At 39.8% G+C, this 27,210-nt stretch overlaps 1 protein-coding gene across 1 annotated transcript in view; it reads right to left on the bottom strand.

Moving 5' to 3' along the window:
- Nucleotides 1-4,880: 4,880 nt before the first annotated feature.
- LOC121854629 (adenylate cyclase type 5-like) overlaps nucleotides 4,881-27,210 on the bottom strand; it is a 64,251-nt gene continuing 41,921 nt past the window's right edge. Inside the window, exons 7-19 of the mRNA XM_042349310.1 lie at nucleotides 23,646-23,755; nucleotides 16,030-16,186; nucleotides 14,970-15,067; nucleotides 13,817-13,901; nucleotides 12,501-12,617; nucleotides 11,931-12,158; nucleotides 10,964-11,139; nucleotides 10,415-10,548; nucleotides 9,975-10,084; nucleotides 9,576-9,795; nucleotides 8,637-8,768; nucleotides 7,829-7,953; nucleotides 4,881-7,318 (exon numbers count right to left, since the gene is read on the bottom strand). Of these exons, the coding sequence (XP_042205244.1) occupies nucleotides 7,133-7,318; nucleotides 7,829-7,953; nucleotides 8,637-8,768; nucleotides 9,576-9,795; nucleotides 9,975-10,084; nucleotides 10,415-10,548; nucleotides 10,964-11,139; nucleotides 11,931-12,158; nucleotides 12,501-12,617; nucleotides 13,817-13,901; nucleotides 14,970-15,067; nucleotides 16,030-16,186; nucleotides 23,646-23,755 (1,878 nt within the window). The 3' untranslated portion in view covers nucleotides 4,881-7,132. The remainder of the gene's footprint in view (nucleotides 7,319-7,828; nucleotides 7,954-8,636; nucleotides 8,769-9,575; nucleotides 9,796-9,974; nucleotides 10,085-10,414; nucleotides 10,549-10,963; nucleotides 11,140-11,930; nucleotides 12,159-12,500; nucleotides 12,618-13,816; nucleotides 13,902-14,969; nucleotides 15,068-16,029; nucleotides 16,187-23,645; nucleotides 23,756-27,210) is intronic.

Here is a 27,210-nt window from a genome sequence, read left to right as displayed (position 1 = left end):
CATACACATACACACACACACACACACACACACACACACACACAAACAACCATACACACAAACACACACATAGAAGTCCTTTTATTAAATATAGAAATACACCTGTATTGTATTATGGCACATTTGAGCTCAGACTCCCGCCTCACAGTTTATTATGGTGGTTAAAGAAACAAAACTTACGGGCTTGGATAAAACTTATCCATTTACTTGAGAGAATATTAGGACCAACACACAATACAGGAACATCAGTTGAGTGGGTAGGAATAATCTATATTGACAGGAATAGCATTATACAAGATCAATTTTCATGGAAACATATCAATAGATTATATTCATCCTTGTACAAAAATATGCTTTTAATAAATGTGGATTTGACTTTATTAGATTATGCTTCATTACCATTATCTTTACATCTAAAAGTCACCACAAGCACATATAAAATTAAATCTACAAGTCGGACATCAAAAGGAAGGAATTTTTCATTCAGTCATAATAGCAAAAAAATACACTTCTAGGGCTTATTTCACTCCTATTTCAGACAGTTCTCAAACTGAAAGAATGTATGTGTGTGTGTGTGTGTGTGTGTAATTAGAATACTATTTCCAGAGTCTTAGTATAAATGGTGTCAAAGAATTAGAACATATCCTATTAAGAAAGTAAGTGGCTCAGAGCTGACTCTAAAATACATTGCATTAAACATTTCATTGATTTATAATTATTTAGCGATTCTTTTCTTGTTATAACAGATCTCACTTGATTCTCCAGCAAGATTCTTGTATTCCACACTCTAGCATTTGTCAGGACACACCTGCTACATCTCACACACCTGCAACAGTCTAATACCTGCCTCAACATACACCTGTAAGTCCCAAAAGTATGCATATATCAGACATGTACAGTACACGACAAACACCCGTAAGATCCATATGAATGCATATAAGAGACACACAGATATAGCAGACGACTGCAAGACCCAGCACACACCTGAACCAGACACCTCATGATCCGTTCATGAAGGCAAGATAATGTGAAACACCTGCAAGAGCCAGACAGCAGCAAGAATCAGATCAAATGTAAATAAAACATATCTATCCAAGTCAGGTTAGGTTAGGTCACCACTAATACTGGAAGTGTCCCATTTGACTCGTCTCTCATGCTTCTCACTATAAAATGCCTCTTTGTTCCATTTGTTATGGATGTTTTTGTAAGTTTAGTGAATCTTATACAGCATAAGAACAGAGGATTAATTGAGCTATAATTTATTGCTCTAGACATTTAATATGTATGTAGTGTATCTCAGTAAATGAATGGAATATATTTATTGTGTCTTTAGAATGTGGCTGCAACTTACCCTTGACCACCAGACACCTCAAAACATACTGTAGATGAGACATTGGATTGTGATTCCTCTTCTAACACACACTGTGTCTTTGTAAGGAAGCAGAGACGAGAACCAACCACCGGATATAAAAATTAAGCTTTGCTCCCGAGGGTCTGTTTTTACCGTCATTATTCTCACCTTATAAAACGCCCATTTTTAATTACTGGTACACAATGGCTACTTCAACTTGAGCATAAAGTACTGTACACTAAACACATCTACTACTAGTAATCCTCACTACTAACCAGACCAAATAGCACCACGAAAGAAACTCTTCTACGTTGAATTACAAGACTACATAATACTGGACGTGTCCCCTGAACAATGTGTCTGTCTCATAGTCAATAAAAGTATTGTAGTTATGTTTTCACTGTAGCAAATTAATGGTTCAGGAAACATCATGTAAAAAATATGTTTTGATGACAATGTTGCACACAATATATATATATATATATATATATATATATATATATATATATATATATATATATATATATATATATATATATATATATATATATATATATATATATATATATATATATATATATATATATATATATATATATATATATATATATATATATATATATATATATATATATATATAGTATTTATTTATTTAGATAGATTATAGTATACTATATGATGCCTCCTTACAACATATTTCAACACATGTTAGTACAGTATTACAGTTGGCCATGAAGGAGTGTGGAATATTTCATCATATTTCAAGCAACACTTAATAGCACAAAATATTAAAACATCCAACATTCGAACATGAGAGAAATACAATTGTGCTACTGAGAACAAAAGTACACAAATAATACAGAGATACAAGATAAGCCCTATACTATGTCGTGTAGTAGCAGGTATAGTCCCAGCACTATCCATGGCTGGAGACACAACTTATCATAATAAAGCAGATCTGTGGCAGGTTTGTGCCATGACACAAGAAAGGAGCAGCAGCTCTCACCGCGTACGTGTACTGATGTGTGCTGACAGTCTGAGTCTGTGTTGAAAAATAAACAAAAGTACAGTATAAGATGAGGGAAAACCCTGAACACTACGTAGTGAGAATACTGAGCTCCATATTGGTCAGGTCATTACACTATTCAAGATCTATACTGGCCTCATTGTAGAAGATATTACAGAACTGGCTATTCATCAATATATCAAACATTTACAGAGGTCAAAATGACAAGAATACTCAAGATCTATCCTAACCAATTCTTCAAGGGTTACACCAGACACATAGTAGTCTTGGTCTATACTGGCCCAGTTAACAGAGTACCAGAACTATATAGACTATGCATTACAATATGAAAATTAATTATTGCTTTGTGGCATTTTTCTTGTAATCTAAGAAAATAATTATTGTATATGGGGTCAGAACCTATACATTGATTCAGTAATTCTCCCCCCCCCCCAAAAAAAAAATAATTACCAAATTTTAAGGAAACAATTCATTAACTGAAGAAATACAGTACAGGTTGAGGAGCCTTTACCAAAAAGCTTGATTATGTTTCACTTAGTTGTATCTCTTAATTGTTGATGGACTGTGTAAATACTAGCCTTATTAAATGCTTCAAGACCTTAGTTGTTGAAGTGCAGTAATAACACCACCACTTCTCCCACTGTTCTTGATTAAGTTGTTTATATACTGTACTGTACTTTAGGAATTTTTTTACAATAAACATGATTTTGTTTTGGTATCTTTTAACCTTGCTGCGAAAAACTCAACAGGGATTAATGTGAACAAGAGTTAGGTTAGGTTAGTTCAGCTGAGCGGCCTATCCAGCTGCCCTGCAAACTCAACCTGGATATGTTGTTTCTTCTCAGCCTTTGATATAATTATGGGATAAAAATACAGAGAACTTGGTGTCATTGTGGGATATAACTTCATACTTAAATACAGTACAGTAAGGTCCATTTATTTATTTTTCATCAGTTTTTGGAATTTTGCATAAAGTTTCCTCGACCTGTACTTTGTCGTTACCCTCAAAAAAAAAATGCCACGAAATTAGATTTTTTACCACAGCAGGGAGTCTCTTAACAAACTTATATGTGTCAAAATCATTTTCAGTATCTGTTAAAACTAAACTTTCATAATAATAATAATAATTGTAAGAATAAAAAAAAGTGATAATGTTCTTTTTTAGGGGTGAGCAATTCCCAATGATTGATCTCAATACCTCGAATCTGCTTTGAAAAATTTGGCACATGTTACACTCCATATATTGTATGTACAGAAGCCAAAACAAACATCCTAACACAAATTGACATTACTTTAACTTCTTTTACATAGTTACAGTAATGGTAAAAAACCCAGGTAATTATTTGTTTTACATAATAGACAAGCGCAGACCAATGGCATATAAAGTTCACATCAAAAGCAGTGTGCCAATGAAGTTGTGAGCAGTGCAAGGCCCATACAGTGTCCTAATAATAATAATATGTCACACTTTTTATATACAGTATACAATTATATTATCGAAAATAGCATTCTGTTTTCATTACTACCTACTGTGGGAGTTATATTATTACTTGGCATTGGAGATCTGATGAAAAATACATCTTTAATTATATTTACAATTCACCAATACAACCTCAGTTAAGGGTACCAAACAGAGAGAGTCTTGGGGAGGTGATCACTCCTCTTATTATCATATCTACAGTACATTATATGCAGCCTTTGAAAGCTGTAAGCCATAACTTCTATTGAAACAAAGATAGATGTACAGTACAGTAAGTGGGTCAAGGAGCTGGTGGCACCAATACAATTAAAAGAACTTATCTATCCTAATCACAATTCCCATAAACCACATCTCTGCACCAAGCAAATTTGGGAATTAAAATTGCATCACAGTACAGTAGGTACAAACATCCCGTGAATGAATGTCGTAAACAGTAAACCTGAGACCCTCCACATATCAGTAAGCCATTTCTTTACACATCTTCACTACTCAAATATTCAACGAATGCGCAAAAATTTTAGGGGCAAAATTTAGGGAGAGGTGAAGTCAAGAGGAGGGGGTGAACTCTATTATTACTGTATAAAAGTAAAGTCTAAGTATATAATATGTTCAAAGCCAAAATAAACAGACTATATTTTCCTTCCAATTGTATATAGCATTAAAGTACAAGCTTGATGTTATAGGCAACTATTATTCATGATTCACTATTGTATTTAGTCACAAAAAATTAACAAATGGAAATAAAACTGTTCATTGTGGATCAAGTAAGAACTAACTCAATTATTCATTATCTGATTCCACTAAAAAACATTCTTATCATTTTTACTGTTTACGTTACTCACTTAGCCATTAAAATATTCATCCTGATTTACCTTGTCTTCTTTATCTCTCTGTTTTTCCTTCCACCTTAATTATTATTCCTATATATTATTCACATACCTGTATTATTTCTCTTTATCAGTCGAAAATATTTTGATTAAGAATTCACTACCTTCAGATGGCTTTGATTGTTTGGATAGATCATGTTAGGTCAAGTTAGGTCATGTTAGATTAGGTTAGGTGAGCTCAGGTTAGGTTACATTAGCACCTATTAGGAGTGAAGCCTCTTATGACCTACCATCATACACTCGACTTAACTGTCCTGCTTCACATAAATCCATTCCTGATAGACAAGGAATTTACAGTACTTATTTAATTATCCATTTACTTACAGATTCATTCAATTTTTCAACCCGGTCCCTGATACACCTTTCAATTGTCCCTCACCTTAGTCTACCTGGTGGATCTGATCAACCGTCAGTGTTTACAGGCATCAGGTCAACTCTCTTTGGATACCGTTCACCATAGTATACACATTCAGGACAAGGCCAAACAACAAAATCACAACATGAAATGAAACATACTGTCTAAAATCCTCTAAATCTGTCTAAATCCTCACTTACATACATTATAAGATGTCTAAATCTGTCTAAATCTTCAATTACATATGTTATAAGACATCTAAATCAGTCTTTTTTTTTTACTGCTTTTATCTTTAATACGAAGCACACTAGATGGTCCCATAGATATATATATAGATATATCTGACTTTGAAGCTCACTGAAGTGCATGAGCTGACTCTCAAAGAAACAGTGACTCTCTGACTGACTTTCCTCTGAACAAAAATGAGAAAGTATATATGTAATACTAAGTGAGAAACACTAAATGGATGCTTATGGTATGTACATATTTACATATACAGGAATTCATTAGCTGCTTCCTTCCCAGTAAGGTACAGTATATTTTTCATTGAAAATCCACATGTTGGCCATCCCTCATATTTACATTATGAAATAGCAGAATGATATAATAACATACACTAGAGAAATGTATACAATATGGGCTGTTTCTCACTGAAAATCCACATATCCACATTTTGGCCATTCCCCATACAATATTTACACTATGAAATAGAATTGTTTATAAACATACACTTGAGAACTGTATGTGAAGAACATGCAATTCTGGAATATCACTTGTGTTACAGACATCTGATCAATGAATCACTCCACAAGGATCATAACACAATGAACAAATGAATGTGAAGAATGAATGGAAAACATATCAGCAGGCTATCGTATGTTAGGTGAATAAGTGACTAAATCAAGTACAGGTGTCATTTAAGAGGCCCACAGAGGCCCCACAGAGCTCCACAGAGACCCCAAAGAGACCCCACAGAGGTCCACAGAGACCCCACAGAGGTCCACAGACACCCCACAGAGGTCTACAGAGGCCCCACAGAGACCCCACAGAGGTCCACAGAGACCCACAGAGGTCCACAGAGACCCCACAGAGACCCACAGAGAGAAAGATAAAGATGCAGATAAATTCTTTATACTGCATAACACAGGGATAAATATCAGATCCTGTTTTAGATTATTATAGACAAAAACAAACAAACAAACAAAACAGAAAGTCACCATGACGACCTGGACATATATAAAGTTTGTAATGTAAATGACTAGTTGTGTCAGGCAGTGTCATTATAAGAATACTTTTGATATATACTGTATATCTTCCATTCATTTGAGGAGGATTATTTTAGCGAGTGAGGGAGAGAATGAAAGAACGAGAAAGAAAGCACATATAAGTAATTTTTGTTATGGCACTTTTAATTTCACGTAGAAGGAGTAGGTATAGAGTAGACACACATATAGCATAATGGATTCAAAGAACAATATCGATCTCAAAGACTCCACAAGACTGAGAGATAGAGAGAAAAAAAATGTCTCTTCATACTTTGGAACTCAGCATATATCAAGAACCTTAATGATTACATAAGCGCTTTAGAAGACTATTGACTTATAAAGGTATATGCTTCCCACACACACCTGTAGAGTTAGTGACGGAAGGGTTATGGAAAAAGATCACAGTTTAAGCAAAGTTACTTCACTGTGTATGGAATATCTATCTGATGGCCTTACAACAGTAGCTTCACATCAGTGGTAAGAGTTCACACACATACACATTTCCCCACCAAATCCTGTCAACAGTACTGATGTAGCCTTAAATGTTTATTCTCAGTCAAGTTTGCAACATTATGCAAATCAAAATTGCTTTCCCTGCACTGTTGATATTTCTTTTTTCTTGTATTTCAGTGGAAGATGACAGGCGAGTCCTCACATGGAGAACTGGCAATTAACGGTTTACCACAGTCACTATTGTCTCTCTGTTCTGCACATTTATTTAATACTGTGCTATTTTATTACTGTCGGGCATCGGTAATCTCTGCCTCCTACTTGTGATTCTCGGTAGAGTCAGTTGTCGTGGCAGCCTTGGGACAGTCCTCCTCTATCGTGTCGTGACTCTTGCCGTTGAGGAAATATGTGACCATGTCTCCCTTGCCCTTCACCTTGATCACCCCCCGACAGGTAAGTGGGTAGCCCTTCTTGTGCAGGATCTGGTAAACTTCTTGTGTAACCTGGGAAAAAAATCCTTATTAGTTTCCTTCAATCTTCTACTTCCTACAAGAAAAAAAAACACACCTTTTTCCATATCAAACCAGAGGTAATTCTGGCATCTATTGGTACCTTTGTGATGATAAAAATACTGGTGGTCTAATTGGCCTTGACTATAAGACATACAATAATGAGGTAATTAAATGGATAAATAAACTTACCTCTCACTCAGTAAAACAGGTATCTTTATGATTTTGCATTAGACAGTATGACATAACTTTTTGGAGCGAATGTAGGTACTCCAGCCATTCACTAATGTAATCTCTATCAGCAATAATTTACCATAAAACAATATCTTACATACAGAATATACAAATAAACGATTCAAATATGAGAAGTTAAACTCAATCACTTAATGCTTAATAAATATCATAACTGAGTCATATATGTACAGTGAAACCTCGATATAACGGACTTTCCTCTCCATATATGCAGTCCGTTAAAGAGAGGTTTCACTGTATGTTTAAGCTTACTTGTATCTTATCGAGCTCCCCGGTCGAATCCATTCTAGAAGCCACGTTCACGGCGTTACCCCAAATATCATACTGCGGTTTACGCGCCCCGATCACCCCGGCGACCACAGGTCCTATGTTAATACCTGCACCAGATACCACACAGAATTAGTGAACCTTTAATAACACTGCAATAAAGTGAAATAATAGCCAAGAAAGTAGTGAAACATTATATGAGAAAAAATAATTACTTTGACAATATCATGAAGGATAAGATGAACTTGATGGGTAGAATTGAGGAAGGTAGAGACTATGATGACTGAAAATAAAACCCGTATATTTAATCAGATTATAAAATCCAGGAGGACTTTCAATGCAAACTGGAAATTGGTTAGAGTGGAGGGTTGTGGTTGCCATCCCTAAGACATGAGAACACTAACACTTTATGTGGATGATAATAATTAATGATAGAATAGAGGAATTATATACTTAGGAAATAAATAAATAACACTACTTCAGAATGGTTAAAAAAATAACTCTGAAACCTTATCGCACTGAATGTCTCTGAAGTAATATCTCACCCATAAAGAAAAGATGAAAGTAAAGTAGTGGATAAATAAGGTGAAATACAGAAACCAGATTAAAGTTGACAGGAGAGGAATGGAGATGCAAGAAGAATGAACAAATGTAGAAATAATACAAGACAACAATGAATGAGAAAAGAAGAGAGAAAGTATATAAAGCATGAGAGAGAGAGATGAACAATGTAACCCTTAAACCTACAAGATACAACACTGTTATATACTGTACCAGGAATAATATGACCTACCTATTCGTATTTTGAAATTATTGAAGGAATGCTCATTGACGTACTCCAGTTGGTCTCTCAGCCTCAGTGCGTAATCTGCCATGGCCGTGACGTGACTGTAGTTTTTCAAATCTCTAGATGCCTTCGTGAGACCTACCAAAATACAGTGAGTGAAAAACCTCTACAAACTACACTAAAAAGATTTCTATATATATATATATTTATATATATACAGTGGGGTATGCTATAACGAACGGATCCTACTACGAATATTCCTATAACGAACATTATTAAAAAAAATTTTTTTTTCTTTTTTACTAATTTATTGTTTCTGTACTACAAGTATTAACGATATTCTTTATTTCAGGGGTTTAGATGCATATTTATGCACTTTTTTATAATTTTTACAATTTTATATTATATTTTTCAGTGTTAAGTGGTTGTATTTGGGGGGCCTGGAAAGGATTAATCCTATAACGAACGAATGCTATAACGAACAAGGTTCTAGAACCAATTAGATTCGTTATAGCATACCCCACTGTATATATCTTGATAAAATCACACGGGAAAATGGGAACAACGGAGCACCTTAGCTTTCGTCTTTATTCAAGACATCTTCAGTTGCCTCTGAAGATGTCTTGAATAAAGACGAAAGCTAAGGTGCCCGCTGTTCCCATTTTCCCGCAGGATTTATCAAGATTTATCTTATCCACGAGATATATATATATATATATATATATATATATATATATATATATATATATATATATATATATATATATATATATATATATATATATATATATATATATATATATATATATATATATATGTATATATATATATACTGTATATAAATCTTAAACACTGAATTACATTAAAAATCCCATCTGATGTTTTAATATTTCTCAACAACAATCAATTTCCTGAGGCAAAATAGCAACAGAAGCAACATGTTACCAGCAGCAGCCATGTACGTAGCTCCTGTCGACTTGATTTTCTCTATACATCTAAAGCGTTCCTCCTCTAAGAGCTCATCAAAGTCAGCGATGATCTCGTTCAGTAGCCTCAAACACTCCACACCCTCGTTATTGGACTCTAACTCCATATAGAAGTCGGAGAAGTTTGGGATGGATGCGAACAGGATACAGACACTCTCACACTCCTCGTGGTACAGCTCCTGTAGGTGGTAGGATGTTTACATTGAGATGAAGGCGGAGGAGGATTTGGACTCCTAACCTAACCAAAAAAACACAATCACTTATTTTGATATGGTTGGATGTTTCTATAAATAACACTTTGAACTATTCTGATAATAAGTAGTTTTAAGAGACAACCAACATTGACATTCTTACTCACGTCTGGGGCTTTGTCGACGCTGAGGAAATGAATTGCTACGTGTTCTGGGAGAATGTTGGCTATGAGCTTTCTGTTATAGGCTTGAAGGTGTTCGATCTCCTCCTTCTCCTCTGTAAACAAATGAAGATTCACCAATGAGAATAAATGATAATATTGACACACCAATGAAAAACCAGTTGATATTGATAAAAGTGTTTGATTTCTTCCCTCTATTCTGTAAATGAGTGACTTACACCAATAGGAATCAAGTTTAATATAGATTCTCCAATAGAAATCAAGTTTAATACAGATACACCAATAGAAATCAAGCTTGACAGAGATATAAGTACCTGTAGACTGAACCAAGAAAGACTCAAACAAATTGAAAACAAGAAGTAATTAAATAAAGGGGAGGGAAAGGTGGTGGTGAAGGGGGGTGTAAGAGGGCAAGAGAGACTTACCATGAGCCTGGAGTTTCCACAAAAAGTCGAGGCGCGATGTTGCCTCAGTCTGACGGGCGTGGATGACGAAGGCCACAGTGAACCCCACCAACACCGCCACGGTCACGTACCTCGAGATGAAGAGCTCCCCGTCCCTGTTGGTGTGTGGGGAGAGAGGGAGAAGAATCAGTGGTAAGGATATAGCTGGTTTATCAATGGGTATGGAGGTACTATTCTTAAGGGTAACATATGGTTGTGTAAGTAAGTTAGTGGTTGGAAGAATGATAGTACTCAGGAGGTAGGAGGCACAGGATATAATTTTAAGAGGGTTGGAGACAACCTTGAGAGGGTAGGAGGTAAAGGGGACAAGTTTGAGAGGGTAGTAGGTAAAGGGGACAAGTTTGAGAAGGTAGGAGGTAAAGGGGACAAGTTTGAAAGGGTAGGAGGTAAAGGGGACAAGTCTGAGAGGGTAGGAGGTAAAGGGAACAAGTTTGAGAGGATAGGAGACAACTTTGAGAGGGTAGGAGGTACACCCACACTCCATCAATAACTAAACAAAAAAACACTTACCCTCGACTAAGCAAGATGAGAGCGTCCTGGTTGTCGAAGAGCGTCCCATGTGTCACCAGGACCATGGAGATGTATGCGACACACACAGCCCCCAGGAGCAGTAGCTTGATGATACTAAACATGAGCTGATAGACGGCGCACGACACCATCACCAGCAACACGCAGAAGGTGAAGTACTGTGAAGGAGGGGAAGAAGGAGGAGAAGTTACAGGGTGTTGGAGATAATTCTGACTTTTAATAGGGATTCATGATGGGTATTAACAGTAATTATTTTTGTTGTTTGTAGTACTTTTCATTTTTTTTTAGACATACATGCATACTTAAATCTACGACATAACTTGTGATGAAAAAGAGCATTATAAGATATAAACCAATTGTATATATGGCCCACAAATAGAGGCTATATATTACCAAGAAGTGTTCAGGGATTTTTGTTCGCAACTGTACACAACTTAGAGGTATTTTGGTACACAGGAGCTTGTGATTTTGACCTTTGACCTAAGTCCCTGACCTCTTAAAATTTAATCAGAAGTTTGTCATCTGTGGTAAAGGTTTGGCTAATATTAATTTACTCAGTCTTTAGTTACTGCGTATATGAGTAATTTTTTGTAGCATTTGTGATATGACCTTGTGATCTTGACCCCTGACCCTTGACCTCTGACCCCCCCCCCCAATATATTAGATGTATGAAGTGTCAGTCATAAGAGTTTAATCAATATACAGTCATGAGTTATTGCATATAAATGATGTCAGTTTATCTCTTTCTCTCTCTTGTTCTCTATATCTGTCTCTTTCATTATCTGTCTACCTTTCTGTCTGCCTCTTTCTCTCTCTGTTTGCCTCTATTTCTGTATCTCTCTGTATGTCTGTCTGTCTGTCTTTGTCTGTCTGTTCCTTTCTGTCTCTCTAATCAACCTAACTACCACCCCCCCACACAACAACAACAACCACCACACAAGAGACCTACATCAGGGAAGTGTGTGGTAGTGCCCTCATGACACAAGTTGACCTCATCTCCCAGGGTCACGTTGAACTGGTCGAGTACCGGTGTGACCTTCGGCGCCTGCAGGGTCAAACTATCCGACACGACCCACCATTCCTCGGCTGTGGTGTTGGTGTCATTTGATGACATGTTGGTACTGTTGTCATTTGCTTGTAGGTAACATTCCCGATAGCTGTCCAGGTCAAGCAGGAACTGTGGACGTGTGTGTAATATTAGTTCATTAAGTATTATAGTTATCATACTCATCATACTCTACCTATCATACGTGTACTGTCTTTAAGTTATCATACTGTAAAGGTTTTAGTTATTATACTTCATGGTTTAAGCTATCACACTGTGTTATCATATTATAATTAAGATATCATACTCCAGGGTTTAAGCTATCATATGATCATGTTTAAGTTATCATACTAAAAGGGTTTTAATTATCATACTGTAAGGTTAACATAATGCTATCATACTCTAGAGTTTAATTATCTCATTTACTGTATAGTTTCAATTACTGCACTTGAGGTACTTGAGGAAGGTACTTACCATGGAAGTAATTGAGCAGAGGAAGAGCACCAGCACCACCAGGGACGCCAACATCTGACTGACCGTACGACTGCTGGCGACCGCAGAGCTCATCTTTGCGACCCATCTTGGCACACACTGGTGAAGGAATGCTTGTTAAACACTCATATACATTGGCGAAGGAATGCTCGTTAAACACTGGTGAAGGAGTGCTCGTTAAACACAATACACGTACTCACACACACACACACACACAGACAAAGGAATACTCATTAAAAACTCACAAACACACATATACACACACACACACACACACACACTGGTGAAGGAATACTGTACTTGGTAAACACCCAAACACCTACATAGTAAAGAAAATTGAATACTCTTACTCATCCTAAACTTTAACCTACTCCAGTCTGAGGAGGTCTTAGTAGAGTCCCTCAACACACACACAACTGACTGAAGGAGCTTAGTGACAACACCTTGACATGTGTAAAATATAATACGTATACATATTCCTATACTTAAATAAATCCCTTAAATCCCACAGTTTTGGCCCAAAATTGGATTCTGGTGAAAATCTCATTAGAGGTACTCCTGAGCATGCTGTGGTGAGACTTTGCTGTTATTCCAGAAGTACAATGTATGAGTGTATATATATGCATATATATATATATATATATATATATATATATATATATATATATATATATATATATATATATATATATATATATATATATATATATATATATATATATATATATATATATATATATATGACCTTCTAATGCATCAATCATATATTTTGTTGAAGATGGTCCACTTTAAATCCTTGTCAGTAAAGGGTTAAATAATCGGCATTAAAGGGTTAAATCATTGTTGTCAAAGGGTTAAATCATCTTTCATTACTATACCAACACAATTATTATTTAACTGCTTGAAAGGGGTGTGGCAAGAATATATTCACCACTTGAAGTATTAAGGTTATGTAATAATGCTTCAAGAAGGTGTTTACTCATGTCAAGTCTTGAAGGTAATGTGAGAGTGTAGCGAAGACAATCACCCGATGTTGTGTTGACAGCCTTGGATACCAACACAACAGAAAACACATTACTGGGTGACTTGCTTGAACTTTGATGACCTGTATATTACCCCATGACCTATATATGACCCCTGATGACCTGTATATGACCTACGTGACCCTTGATGAAATGATACCCTTGTATATTACCCCATAATGACTTATAACCCCTAATAACCTGTATTTGACTCCTTATGACCTGTATATGAACCCTGATGACCTGTGTGACCCTTGATGACCTGTGATGACCTACCTCGCTCTTCTCAGCCTGGACAAGGAAGATAATCAGCGTACTCAAGATAATGCCCACTAGGAACACGCCCACTGACACATAGAATCTGCAACAGGAAGAGAGAAGAAGAAAAAGTGTTATTAACCCATAATGAGGAATTTAGGCACTGAAACTGAACTTGTAATAAAATAAACTGAAACTGAAGTTGTAGGATTGGAGTTTGGTGGGTTAATATATCTGTTATTTGTGAAACTATATGCGAGAGAGAGAGAAAGAAAAAGAGAGAGAATTATAGCCTTCAACATTGTAACCCACACCATTGAACCCACACCTTTATAACCCACACTGTAGCCCATACCATTGTAACATTCACCAAGGCTACAGCTGAAAATTTAAGTAACTCTTTCTGCTGGTCTATACATACATACACAGGTTCACCTTTAGTGGGAGTCATTTTTTTTCAGCTCTATAACAGCAAAATGTTCACTGTCCAATATGATTACTGTGGCGCTGGTCGGGCAATAACATTAACTCTATATTTAGAACATGACGTTAACTTTTTGGAAATTCGTAAATACATCAATAAAATCTGTCTCGTCTCATTCCATATTAAGTGAATCTATCAGCGATTTTTATAATTTAATTTCTGATTCTTGTTATTAATTACTGTTATGTGTTATTTGGTATTGTTATTGTTCACCTGTGTAATAGAACAATGGGGTAGATTGTATGGAAATGTGGCCAGTGAATAATAATGAAAGTAATAAGTTTTATACATAGAAGGTTGAGTTACTTTATTTAACAAGGTGTAAAAAAAGGGAATATTATTATTATTATTATTATTATTATTATTATTATTATTATTATTATTATTATTATTATGATTCATTTGATTCTGTAATACAAGTTGGATTTTTAAGCTGTATGGGGTAGGAAATATGTGATAGGTAAACGATAGAAGAGGAATGAAGGTGACTGATGATAGAAGTGGAATGAAGAAGGTAACTGATGATAGAAGAGGAATTAAGTAGATGACTGATGTTGAAGTGGAATGGCGGCAGCAACTAAATAACTGAATGGAACGAAGACGATGCATAATGACAAGAGTTCAACTAAAAGGAACTTGCAAGGAAGAGAGGGACACAAATAACGAGTGACATATAATACATCTTACCTGGGGATGATGGTGAGCTGAACGATGGAGATGAAGACAATGGTTATCCAGGAGAAAATGAAATAAGCTGGAAGCATCTTGTCTCTTTCTCTAGAGTACTGTAGAAGACGAAAGAGATAGATAAAAACACAAGTGTCTATACTGTATATTTTGTAAACAATCTATGGTTATTGATTGGTTAAAGGTAAATGGGTAACGACTGATATTTTTTTACTACTACTACTACTATTACTACTACTGCTACTATTACTATTACTACAACTACTACAGGTTGACAATCCCTTATCCGAAATTCTTGGGACCAGATGCATTTCGGTTTTTGGAATTTTTCGGTTTTCAGAATGGTTAATTTTGTTTTCTTTTTTTTTACAGGGATCAGCCCTCCCGGGCACAGGTCACTGACCCACATTGGGGCCTGGGGGCTAAAATATAATAAAAATAAAAATAAAAATAAAAATAAAAATAATAATAATAATAATAATAATAATAATAATAATTATAATTATAATAATAATAATAATAATAATAATAATAATAATAATAATAATAATAATAATAATAATTCATAGGTCTAGGTCGTGTTTCTCACTTTTGATCTTTTTTCATTCTTGTATTTCTTTATTATTATTATTTTATTATTACAGTACTATTGTTATTATTATTATTGTTAACATTCTTATTTTATTTTTGTGTATTTTTTATTAAAATTTTTATTTACTATGAATAATTATTATTATTACTGTATTATCATTATTATTATAATTATTATTATTATTAAATTTTCACCCCCCCGGCCCCGGTGTGGGTCAGTGACCTGTGCCCGGGTGGGCTAATACACACGGATAAAGGGTTGTCAACCTGTACTACTACTACTAATAAGATAATAATGTATATAAACAACATGATTTAGCTAACAGGCCCTTGAACCATAACACACATACACCCAGACACACTAAACCCACCCTACACACACACACCCACCCTCACACACTCTACTCACACACACACCATCACACCCACAAACCTTCCCTCCCTCCCACACCCACCCACACACACTCACCTTCTCTTCCACTTTAGACTCCCGGAAGGTCAGTAGAAATCGTCGACAGTGTTCCTTCCTGAGCCTGTCTATGGAGCGAGCATCAATGGCCCTCGCTAGGTAGTCGTTCACCTCCTCCGTCGTATTCTTCCCCAGCTGAGACTCACTCAACCCGAGCCTGTGGTGGCAGAGGAAAGTGGTGAGTGTGGAATGGAACACATGTGGGAAGGATGAGATGGTAAGGATGTGGTCAGGATGGGTTGGCAAGGATGTGGTCAGGATGGGATGGACAGTCAATCAATCAATCAGTTCGTCCGTCAGTCAGTCAAACACAAACAACAATAATGACCTCACATGACCTCAAAAATCTGTGTAATAAATTAACCTCTTTTATCACAGCATTAAGCGTAATTAACACAGGTGACAGGATAACGTTAATTACAATATAAATGGTAATTACTTTATACTAATAACAGTCTATGATTCTACAGGTAACTTAGGGTAATAATAAATCATTCTCTTGTTTGTAATTATTATATACAGTATCAGGTAAATGAGTTAATTAACAGGTAATAACAGGTATAATTTCTTTTATAATGGAGTGTGTTTGTTTATATGTATGTTGATGTTGTAGTTATTATTATTATTAGTGATAGTATTGTTGTTGTTAGTAGTACCTGTAGTTGTGGTAGTAGTAGTGTTATGTTGTTGTTAGTAGTACCTGTAGTTGTGGTAGTAGTAGTGTTATGTTGTTGTTAGTAGTACCTGTAGTTGTGGGAGTAGTAGTATTATGTTGTTGTTAGTAGTACCTGTAGTTGTGGTAGTAGTAGTGTTATGTTGTTGTTAGTAGTACCTGTAGTTGTGGTAGTAGTAGTGTTATGTTGTTGTTAGTAGTACCTGTAGTTGTGGTAGTAGTAGTGTTATGTTTTTGTTAGTAGTACCTGTAGTTGTGGTAGTAGTAGTGTTATGTTGTTGTTAGTAGTACCTGTAGTTGTGGTAGTAGTAGTGTTATGTTGTTGTTAGTAGTACCTGTAGTTGTGGTAGTAGTTGTGTTATGTTTTTGTTGATATTGTTGTAGTTGTTGTGGTAGTAGTAGTGTTATGTTTTTGTTAGTAGTACCTGTAGTTGTGGTAGTAGTAGTGTTATGTTGTTGTTAGTAGTACCTGTAGTTGTGGTAGTAGTAGTGTTATGTTGTTGTTAGTAGTACCTGTAGTTGTGGTAGTAGTTGTGTTATGTTTTTGTTGATATTGTTGTAGTTGGCATTTTTATTTATCTTTTATTATTATTATTATTATTATTATTATTATTATTATTAAGCTGCCAAAATAATAATATAATAAAAACATATTCCCTCGTCCTTAAAAACTGTTCTCTGAGGTGTAAATAATGACATGATGGACGATGGTTAAAGACCCTGGTTATTGATGACTATAAATACATCAAAGGAAGAATAACATTAACCTGCATTATTATTATGAATTGATTTTATGGTTAATGTCACATATATTCGTCAATACATAAATAGTAGTGGTTAATGATACAATGTCTGGTTGTTATCTTATGGTGATTAATATTACGTAGGTTAGGTTAGGTTAGAGTTATGTTAAGTTTAGGTAGGTTAGGTTTAGGGTTAGGTTAGGTTAGGTTAGGTTAGGTTAGGTTAGGTTAGGTTAGGTTAGGTTTAGGGTTAGGTTAGGTTACCCCAAGTAGCAAACACCCCAATATCGTTCAGCCATCCTATAAACATATAGTGGAGCAGCAACATCAGCAGGACAGGACAGCAGGCTGTAGGGGTCAGCCAGTAGCCTCCGCCTCTATTGTTAACTCAGCCTAAAACTCTCGTCCAGCAGCAATATTGACAACACACCCACACACTAAGCCTCTTATTCGGCCTTTACCTTCCATCCTCCTCTCTCTCTCTACCTCCCACCTCCCCTCTCTCTACCTCCCTCCCTCTCTCTCTACCTCCCTCCCTCTCTCTCTACCTCCCTCCCTCTCTCTCTCTCTACCTCCTCCCTCCCTCTCTCTCTACCTACCATCCCTCCCTCTCTTTCTACCTCCCTCCCTCCATCTCTCTCTACCTCCCTTCCCTCACCCAAATATTATACACGATACAATTTTACTCACACACATATATATAAAGAGTGACAGACAGACAGCCCGAGACAGACAGACACACACCAACCTGTCTGGGTAATGTACAGGAGACAGTGTCAGAAGGCAAGCGGCCACTAACACCTTTAAATAACAATTATGAGGGAGGGGAAGGCGCCAGTCTCATTACCTCTACCTTATGAGTCAAGTTACAGCCCGTAAACCACAGGGAGGAGCGTATATCAGGAGGGAAAGGTGTACGCCAGAGAGAGAGAGAGAGAATACAGGTAAACAGGTCAACATGCATAAAGACAAACAAAGGTATAGAGCGTACACAAACCACACAGGTAAGCAAACAATACCAAACAACGAGGCAATTCGACCTAACCTACCCAATAAACCCGTCAAATACTTAGTTCTAGCGGGGTCTTTAACTCCTACACTAACAGTGAACAAAATAAAACTTCACAAATCGATTTTAACTTTGTCCCCAAAATTGCTGGCATTTAACACCCCACGCCAGCATTAAACACTTCCCACGTTGGCATTTAACACCCCACGCCGGGCATTTAACACCTCCCATGCCGCATTTAACACCTCCCACTGCCGGGCATTTTAACACCTCCTAATGCCGGGCATTTCTAACACTCCCCATGCCGGGCATTTAACACCTCCCACGCCATTTAACACCTCCCACGCCGGGCATTTAACACTCCCACGCTGGCATTAACACCTCCCACGCTGGCATTTAACACCCCATCACAGTATATTTAACACCTTACTAGTGAGCCATTAAACACCTCCACGCCAGGTGCATAAACACCTCCCACGCCAGTACAAAACACCTCCCACGCCGGGCATTAAACACCTCCCACGCCGGGCATTAAACACCTACCACGCCGGGCATTAAACACCTACCACGCGGGGCAGCAGGTGTCAGGGTATTACAGGTGGGTAAATGGACAGGTGGGGATGAACGTCTAGTACACCTTACAAAATTTTTGACCAAAATATACTTTTTCTCAGAAATGAAATTTAAGGGGTTTAACTAATTAAGAACTTTCAGAATAATACCCAAACCCGAAATCACACTTTGGAAACCCATAGTTGATGAGTAATTAGCATTGAAAAATGTCAGTAAAATCTTTCAAGGGTCATTTTGGCCACTAATCCTCTGCAATCGAATCGTGGACCACATATTCATAATCAGCAAGCGCAGTACCCATACTGTTATTTTCAGCAAAATCTAATTTTTGGCCCAAAACCACCAACAATGTTCGCCCAGTTGTTCCCCAAGTAATAGGGGTTGACCAGACGAGGGGTGGGCTGGATTTACTCACACGTACGTTCACACCCAGGTCCTCACTCTTCACTGCCTTCATGGTCTTTCTCTCCCTTTCTTTCATCCTTTTCTTCCTCCATTCTGCTCGTCTTCCTTCCTTCTCCCTCCTTCGTCCTCCTCCTCTTCCTCCATCCTTCTCTTCCTACTTCTGGTCCCGTTTTTCCATCCTATATTTTCTTGTCCCCTTCCTCCATCCTCTCCCTCCTCCTCCTCCTCCTCCATCCTCTCCATCCCCCTCCTCCTCCTCTCCCTCTTCCGCCATCCTCCCCCTCCTCCTCCATCCTCTCCCTCCTCCTCCTCCTCCCTCCTCTTCCATCATCTCCCTCCTCCTGTTTACCCATTTTTATGCCTCATGAATACCTCTCCTCTCTTGACACAGGCATTCGTCTCTCACACCCGAAACATCTTCCTCTTAGTGCCCAGCGAATACCGTCCCTTTGAGGTGCCTGCTCTTAGGTACACACGCTTCAGGTACACATGATACAGGTACACATGATACAGGTACACACGTCAGCGAGATACAAATAATAAAAGGTATCCCTAAGAGATATTTTTCACTCACAAGTTGGATCTCCCAAGAACCTCATTATTACGCCACACTGAGTCCTTTGGGCGGCCGCGTTATTATGAAGCCCTCAAGATACGCGTAATTACATTTTTCAGGCTTCTGCGTATTGTCAACCCTCGAAAATATGCGAGTTGGGGGTCTATTAGCACTGGGGCCTATTAGGACAGGAGGCCTATTAGGACTGGGGGCCCAATGACGGTGGATATAACTGAGGGCTGAATGAATCATTATCTCACATATAAACGAGTGGCGTGGTAAGAGGTGCTGGCGAGCCACTTACTGTACACTCAGGGGGCGAGTTTGTTGACACAACTAGATATGTTTATATTCAGTGTTTACACATACACCCAGAGTGTTTACACCAGACCTACAGATAAGATGGTGTAAGAGTACTTCACCTAATTTTTATTGGTGAGTCGTAATCAAAAATCATTCTTGTATTGGTGTAAAAAGTTCGAGTGATTGTTGGAGAGAAGGGACAGAATGGTCGCCAGGACAGAGGTGGATCACTGGTTCGATTCCCAGACCATGAAGAGGATCAGGTTTCTGCCTTGTACGTACACACACACACACTACATACACACAAACACACACACACACACACATACACACACACATACACACATACTCTTGTGTAGTGATCAACAAATGAGTCCACTATCACGTGATGGTGGAACAGCCTTTAGGTGGACCAGCATCCTGAAGTAATGGTGAGGTGGAGGGTGGGGGGTGAAGGTGGATGGGGGTGGAGGGGTGAGATGGAGGGTAGGTGGGAGGGCAAGATGGAGGAGAGGGTGAAGGTGGAGGATGGGGGTGGAGGGTGAAGGTGGAGGATGGGGGAGGGTATGTGGGAGGATGGGGTAGGGGTGACAGAGGATAGGGTGGAGGTGAAGGATGATGGGGTGGAGGGTGGAAGGTGGAGGAGGGGTGGAGGGTGTATGGGAGGATGGGGAGGTGGAAGGGAGGGGATGGGGGAGAAGGAGGATGGGGTGGGGAGGGTGAAGGGAGGATGGGGTGGGGAGGGGAAGGGATGTGATGGGGTGGGAGGGTGAAGGTGGAGGGTAGGGGAGGGTGGGGGATGGAGGATGGGGGGAGAAGGTGGGATGATGGGGGGTGGGAGGGTGAAGGGAGGGGTAGGGTGAAGGGTGAGGGTGAAGGTGGGGAAATGGGGTGGGGGGTGGAGGGTAGGTGGGAGGGTGGGGGATGGAGGGGGGTGGAGGTGGAGGTGGTGTGGGGAGGGTGAGGGTGAAGGTGGAAGAGGATGGGGTGGAGGGTGAAGAAGTAGGGAGGTGAGATGGAGGGTAGGGTGAAGGTGGAAGATGGGGTGGGGGGTGGAGGGTGAAGGTAGAAGGTGAGGATGAGAGTAGAGGGTGAGGGTGGATGGGGTGGGGGGTGGAGGGTGAAGGTAGAAGGTGAGGATGAGAGTAGAGGGTGAGGGTGGAGGCTATGTTTGACTTCTCACTTCCTCCACTTGACCTGATTCACCTCCCCATCCACCCAACCTCCCACCCACACACCCACCCAGGTCACGCCCACCCTAAATAATTTCTATTTTTGAGCCAGGAGTCGATAGTTAGTTAGTTTGTGTGTGTGTGTGTGTGTGTGTGTGTGTGTGTGTGTGTGTGTGTGTGTGTGTGTGTGTGTGTGTGTGTGTGTGTGTGTGTGTGTGTGTGTGTGTGTGTGTGTGTGGTTTTAAATTAGACAAATTTAGATTTAGGCGCGAAATAGGTAAACATTGGTTTGGAAATAGAGTAGTGGACGAGTGGAACAAGTTACCAAACATCATTATTAACTCGAATACGCTGGATAGCTTCAAGCATAGGTTGGATGGTTATATGAGCAATAGGGGTTGGGTGTAAATGGGACTGCCTAGTATGGCCAGCTGCAGTTTCCTCCATTCTTATGTTCTTATGTGTGTGTGTCCAGGTAGTTCTCCACGACAGGTACTCAAAATACTTAATTAGTTTACCTGGCTCTCAGACACAACAGCATTATAGGAGAAACGTCTAAAACCTTCCCCAGTGTGTTGTGAAGATACTAGTCAGGTATTCTGGGTAACTCTGTGTCGACTTGTGTGGCTCTGCAGAGAGGTCAAAGTTCATAGCTTGTTGATGTGGGTCAGCTTAAAAGGTCAGGTTAAAAAGAGTCGAAGTTTGTTGATGTGGGTCAGCTCAAGAGGCCAGCTTAAAAAGAGAAAGTTCAAAACTTGTTGATGTAGGTCAGTTTAAAAGTGTCAAAGCTTGTTGATGTGGGTCAGCTTAAAAGTGTCAAAGCTTGTTGATGTGGGTCAACTTAAAAGAGTCAAAGCTTGTTGATGTGGGTCAGCTTATCCACTGGAAGGAGTGAGAGGTTCACCAAGGTGTCGTAATACAAGTCTTTGAGTTTCTGAACATTAATACTGTATATACCCCCCCACCCACACACACACGCGCACACACACAAAACACACACACACACGCACACGCACTCCATATTCATGTTGATGCAAAAGATGAATCCCTGGTGTAAATATGCTTTGTTCCTTGTGTGTGTGTGTGTGTGTGTGTGTGTGTGCCTTTGTTTACCATACACACTCACTCCAAAATGGCGACGTTCTCGGTGCAGTATATCATGTCTTCGGAGGAGTGAGCCAGGATCACCATCAAGATTAGTCCCTCTCAGTTTATCTCACGCCAAGGTCACCCCACCCAACCCACTCAACCCCACCCAACCCACTCAACCCAACCCAACCCACTCAACCCAACCTAACCTAATTTTAAGTGGAAAATAACGTAGGAACCCTTCAGAATCCATCATAATATCCTAACTTAAACCTTCACACTAGATCAGTTTATTTTAGTCATATTATTTTTACTCTACGACAAAATAAATAAATCGTACTGCACCGGGAAAGTAAATCATGATGGGGACAAAAATTTATTCCCCCCCGACAGCCCGACAGAATTTCCATCTCTCGGGCCGAGGTAACGTCATCAGAGGTGTATTAATTCTTAGCTGGTCGTAGGATGTGAATTTTCCTCGTAAATGGAGACCTAATGTTATCGTAGACAGGAAGACAATGTCACTATAGAAATACACAGTGCCATTATAGAAAGACAGTGCCACTATAGGAATACAGTGCCATTATACTGTTCCTTTATCATTATTATACAGTTAAGGTGTAGCTACTGTACTTCCTGTGAGTGAGAGAGAGAGAGAGAGAGAGAGAGAGAGAGAGAGAGGAGAGAGAGAGAGAGAGAGAGAGCAATAACTCAATATTAGTAATTATGACAACACTACTGCAACCAGAGTGTGACTAACTTTAGGACTTGACGACTTTAGAGTAGGACTGTCTTTAGGACTTTAGGATAGGACTTTCTTTAGGACTTTAGGATAGGACTTTCTTTAGGACTTTAGGATAGGACTTTCTTTAGGACTTTAGGATAGGACTTTCTTTTAGACTTTAGGATAGGACTTTCTTTAGGACTTTAGGATAGGACTTTCTTTAGGACTTTAGGATAGGACTTTCTTTAGACTTTTGATCGGACTTTTTTAGACTTTAGGATAGGACTTTCTTTAGGACTTTAGGATAGGACTTTCTTTAGGACTTTATGATCGGACTTTCTTTAGGACATACTTCAGGGTCGGACTTACTTGTTGTGGATGTTGGTGTTAGCTTTGCTGGGGTCCATATGGCCGATCATCCTCATCTCTTTACTCACGCTGCCGTTCATGCTGTACATTGAGGTCTTCTTGGCGTGTGGCTGTAACAACATATAACCGGGTTAGTTCTCTGTCTCTCTTTTGTCTGTCTTTCTCTCTGTCTTTCTCTGTCTTTCTCTGTCTTTCTCTCTCTATCAATATTATGAACACACTTGTATCTACAGTATATGTATTAAAGAGTGACAGAACACACACACACACTAGCCTCCCGCCCACACACACACACACCAGCCCTCCCCACACACACACCAGCCCTCCTGCCCACACACACACACACACTAGCCCCCCTCCCACACACACACACACACTAGCCTCCCTCACACACACACACACACACACACTAGCCCTCCTCACACACATACACACACACTAGCCCTCCCTCACACACACACACACAGCCCTCCTGCCCACACACACACACACACACACACCAGCCCCCCACACACACACACACACACACACCAGCCCTGCCCACACACACACACCAGCCCTCCCGCCCACACACACACACACACACACACTAGCCCCCCACACACACACACACACACACTAGCCCCCCATACACACACACACACACCAGCCCTCCTGCCCACACACACACACACACTAGCCCCCATACACACACACACACACCCCCATACACACACACACACACCAGCCCCCCCATACACACACACACACACCAGCCTCCACATACACACATACACACACACCAGCCCTCCCTGCCACACACACACACCAGCCCCCACACACACACAGCCCCACACACACACACACACACACACCAGCCCCCCCCACACACACACACACACACCAGCCCTCCCTGCCCACACACCAGCCCCCTCACACACACACCAGCCCTCCCGCCCACACACACACACCAGCCCCACACACACATACACACACACTAGCCCTCCCGCCCACACACACACACACAGCCCCCTCACACACACACACATACACACACCAGCCCTCCCGTCCACACACACACACACACACTCAGCCCCTCCTGCCCACACACACACAACTAGCCCACAAACACACACATACACACACACTAACCCTCCCTGCCCACACACACACACACACACACAAGCCCCCCCCACACACACACACACACACACACACTAGCCCTCCCTCCCACACACACACCAGCCCCCCCACACACACACCAGCCCTCCCGCCCACACACACACACACCAGCCCCCCCCACACACACATACACACACACCAGCCCTCCTGCCCACACACACACACACAGCCCCCCACACACACACACACACACACACCAGCCTCCTGTCCACACACACACACACACACTAGCCCCCCTCCTGCCCACACACACACATATTCAGCCCCCCCACAAACACACACACACACACACACCAACCCTCCGCCCACACACACACACACACACACACTAGCCCTCCTGCCCACACACACACCAGCCCCCACACGCACACATACACACACACTAGCCCTCCTGCCCACACACACACACACAAGGTATGCAGGAATAAAGACGCCAGCTAACAGTGTTGACGTAGGTTGGGGGTTCCTCAGGGACCAAACCGTCTCCTGGGTCCCTCTCTCTTCCTGCTCTCCTCACCCCACCCATCCCTCCCTCCTCCCACCCCCCCCACCTAGAAGTAAGGCTAACAGGAGAGATGAAGAGGGTGGAGTAGAGAAGAAGAACATAAGAAAAACATAAGAACATAAGAAAATAAGGAGTCTGCAAAGGCCGGTTGGCCTGTGCATGGCAGCTCCTGTCGAGAGTTACAACCACTCTGTCATCCATGAATCTATCTAGCCTCCTTGAAACTTTCCAGCATTCCAGCACTTACTAAAAGTTGCTGCTTATTCCACTGTCTACCACCTCTATTTGTGAACCAGTTCCTTCCTATCTCCTCCTAAACCTAAACTTATCCAACTTAAATCCGTTGCTACGAGTCCTATCCTGCTCGGATATTATAAGAACTTTATCTATATCCCCTTTGTTGATTCCTTTCACCCACTTAAATACTTCTATCATATCTCCCCGCACTCTTCGTCTTTCTAGGGAATCCAAATTTAGTTTCTTTAATCTATCCTGATATGGAAAGTTTCTAAGTCCCGGAATCATGGAGTAGAGAAGGGAGGTAAGGAAGAGGAGGGGGATGGAGTAGTGAAGGAAGGTATGGAATAGGAGGAGGGAGAAGAGAAGGAAGGGAAGAAAGCGAAAAAAGGAATAAAAGGAAAAAGTTGAAGAATGGGTGGAGGAAGAAGGGAAGGAAAAAGAGGAGTTGTAGGTAAGGTAAGGTAAGGTAAGGTATGTAAGGTTAGGTAAGGTAAGGTTAGTCTGGGTAAGGTAAGGTAAGGTAAGGTAAGGTTATAGTCTAAGTAAGGTAAGGTATGTAAGGTTAGTCTGGGTAAGGTATGTAAGGTAAGTAGGGGTAAGGTTAGTCTGGGTAAGGTATGTTAAGGTAAGGTAAGGTGTATTAGTCTGGGTAAGGTAAGGTAAGGTAAGGTTAGTCTGGGTAAGGTAAGGTTGAAGGTAAGGTTAGTCTGAGGTATGTAAGGTAAGGTTATCTGGGTATGTATGTAAGGTATAAGGTAAGGTTAGTAAAGTATGTAGTAAGGTATGTAAGGTAAGGTAAGGTAAGGTAAGGTAAGGTTAGTCTGGGTAAAGGTTAGGTAAGGTAAGGTAAGGTAAGGTAAGGTTAGTCTGGGTAAAGTTAGTTCTGAAGGTAAGGTAAGGTTAGTCTGGGTAAGGTAAGGTAAGGTAAGGTAAGGTAAGGTAAGTTTAGTCTGGGTAAAGTTAGCCGTGTGTAAGGTAAGGTAAGGTAAGGTAAGGTTAGTCTGGGTAAGGTAAGGTAAGGTAAGGTAAGGTAAGGTTAGTCTGGTATGTAAGGTGTATAAGGTAAGGTTAGTCTGGGTAAGGTAAGGTAAGTAAGAAAGGTAAGGTAAGGTAGGTTAGTCTGGGTAAGGTAAGGTAAGGTAATGTATGTTAAAACTTAGACCAAACTTGACCTACCTACAACCATCACAACAACAACAAAGACTTATAATAACCCATCATTAACACCTTCCTATAACACTCAGTGCTTCATAACCCTGCCAGCTGAAGCACCTTAAATACTTCACACAACAACAACAACAACAACAGCCTATTTTCAAGAATTATGGCGTCTTGGACTTTGTTATGGCGCGGCGGGATAATGGTGATCCAGGCTGAGACAAACACACGCCATGTACCCCGTCACCTGCGCCTGTGTGTGTGTGTGTGTGTGTGTGTGTGTGTGTGTGTAAGGCAATAACTCGTACCATAGCGCCAGATCTCAACCAAACCTACGTACACTAAACCAAAACATGAAATAACGTTCTTTAAAAGGTATTGTACGTTCGTTATACACCACCTCTTACTGCCTCTTCTCATTAACGTAGAGGGAAAGGTATTACTCAGGTGTGCTCAAGAAATATACTCAGGTGTGCTCAAGAAATATACTCAGTTGTGCTC

Source organism: Homarus americanus, unplaced genomic scaffold (assembly GCF_018991925.1).
Source record: "Homarus americanus isolate GMGI-L3 unplaced genomic scaffold, GMGI_Hamer_2.0 scaffold25468, whole genome shotgun sequence".
Classification (NCBI taxonomy): domain Eukaryota; kingdom Metazoa; phylum Arthropoda; class Malacostraca; order Decapoda; family Nephropidae; genus Homarus; species Homarus americanus.
The sequence above is the reverse complement of the archived record's forward strand: the minus strand, read 5'-3'. Positions and strand labels throughout refer to the sequence as shown.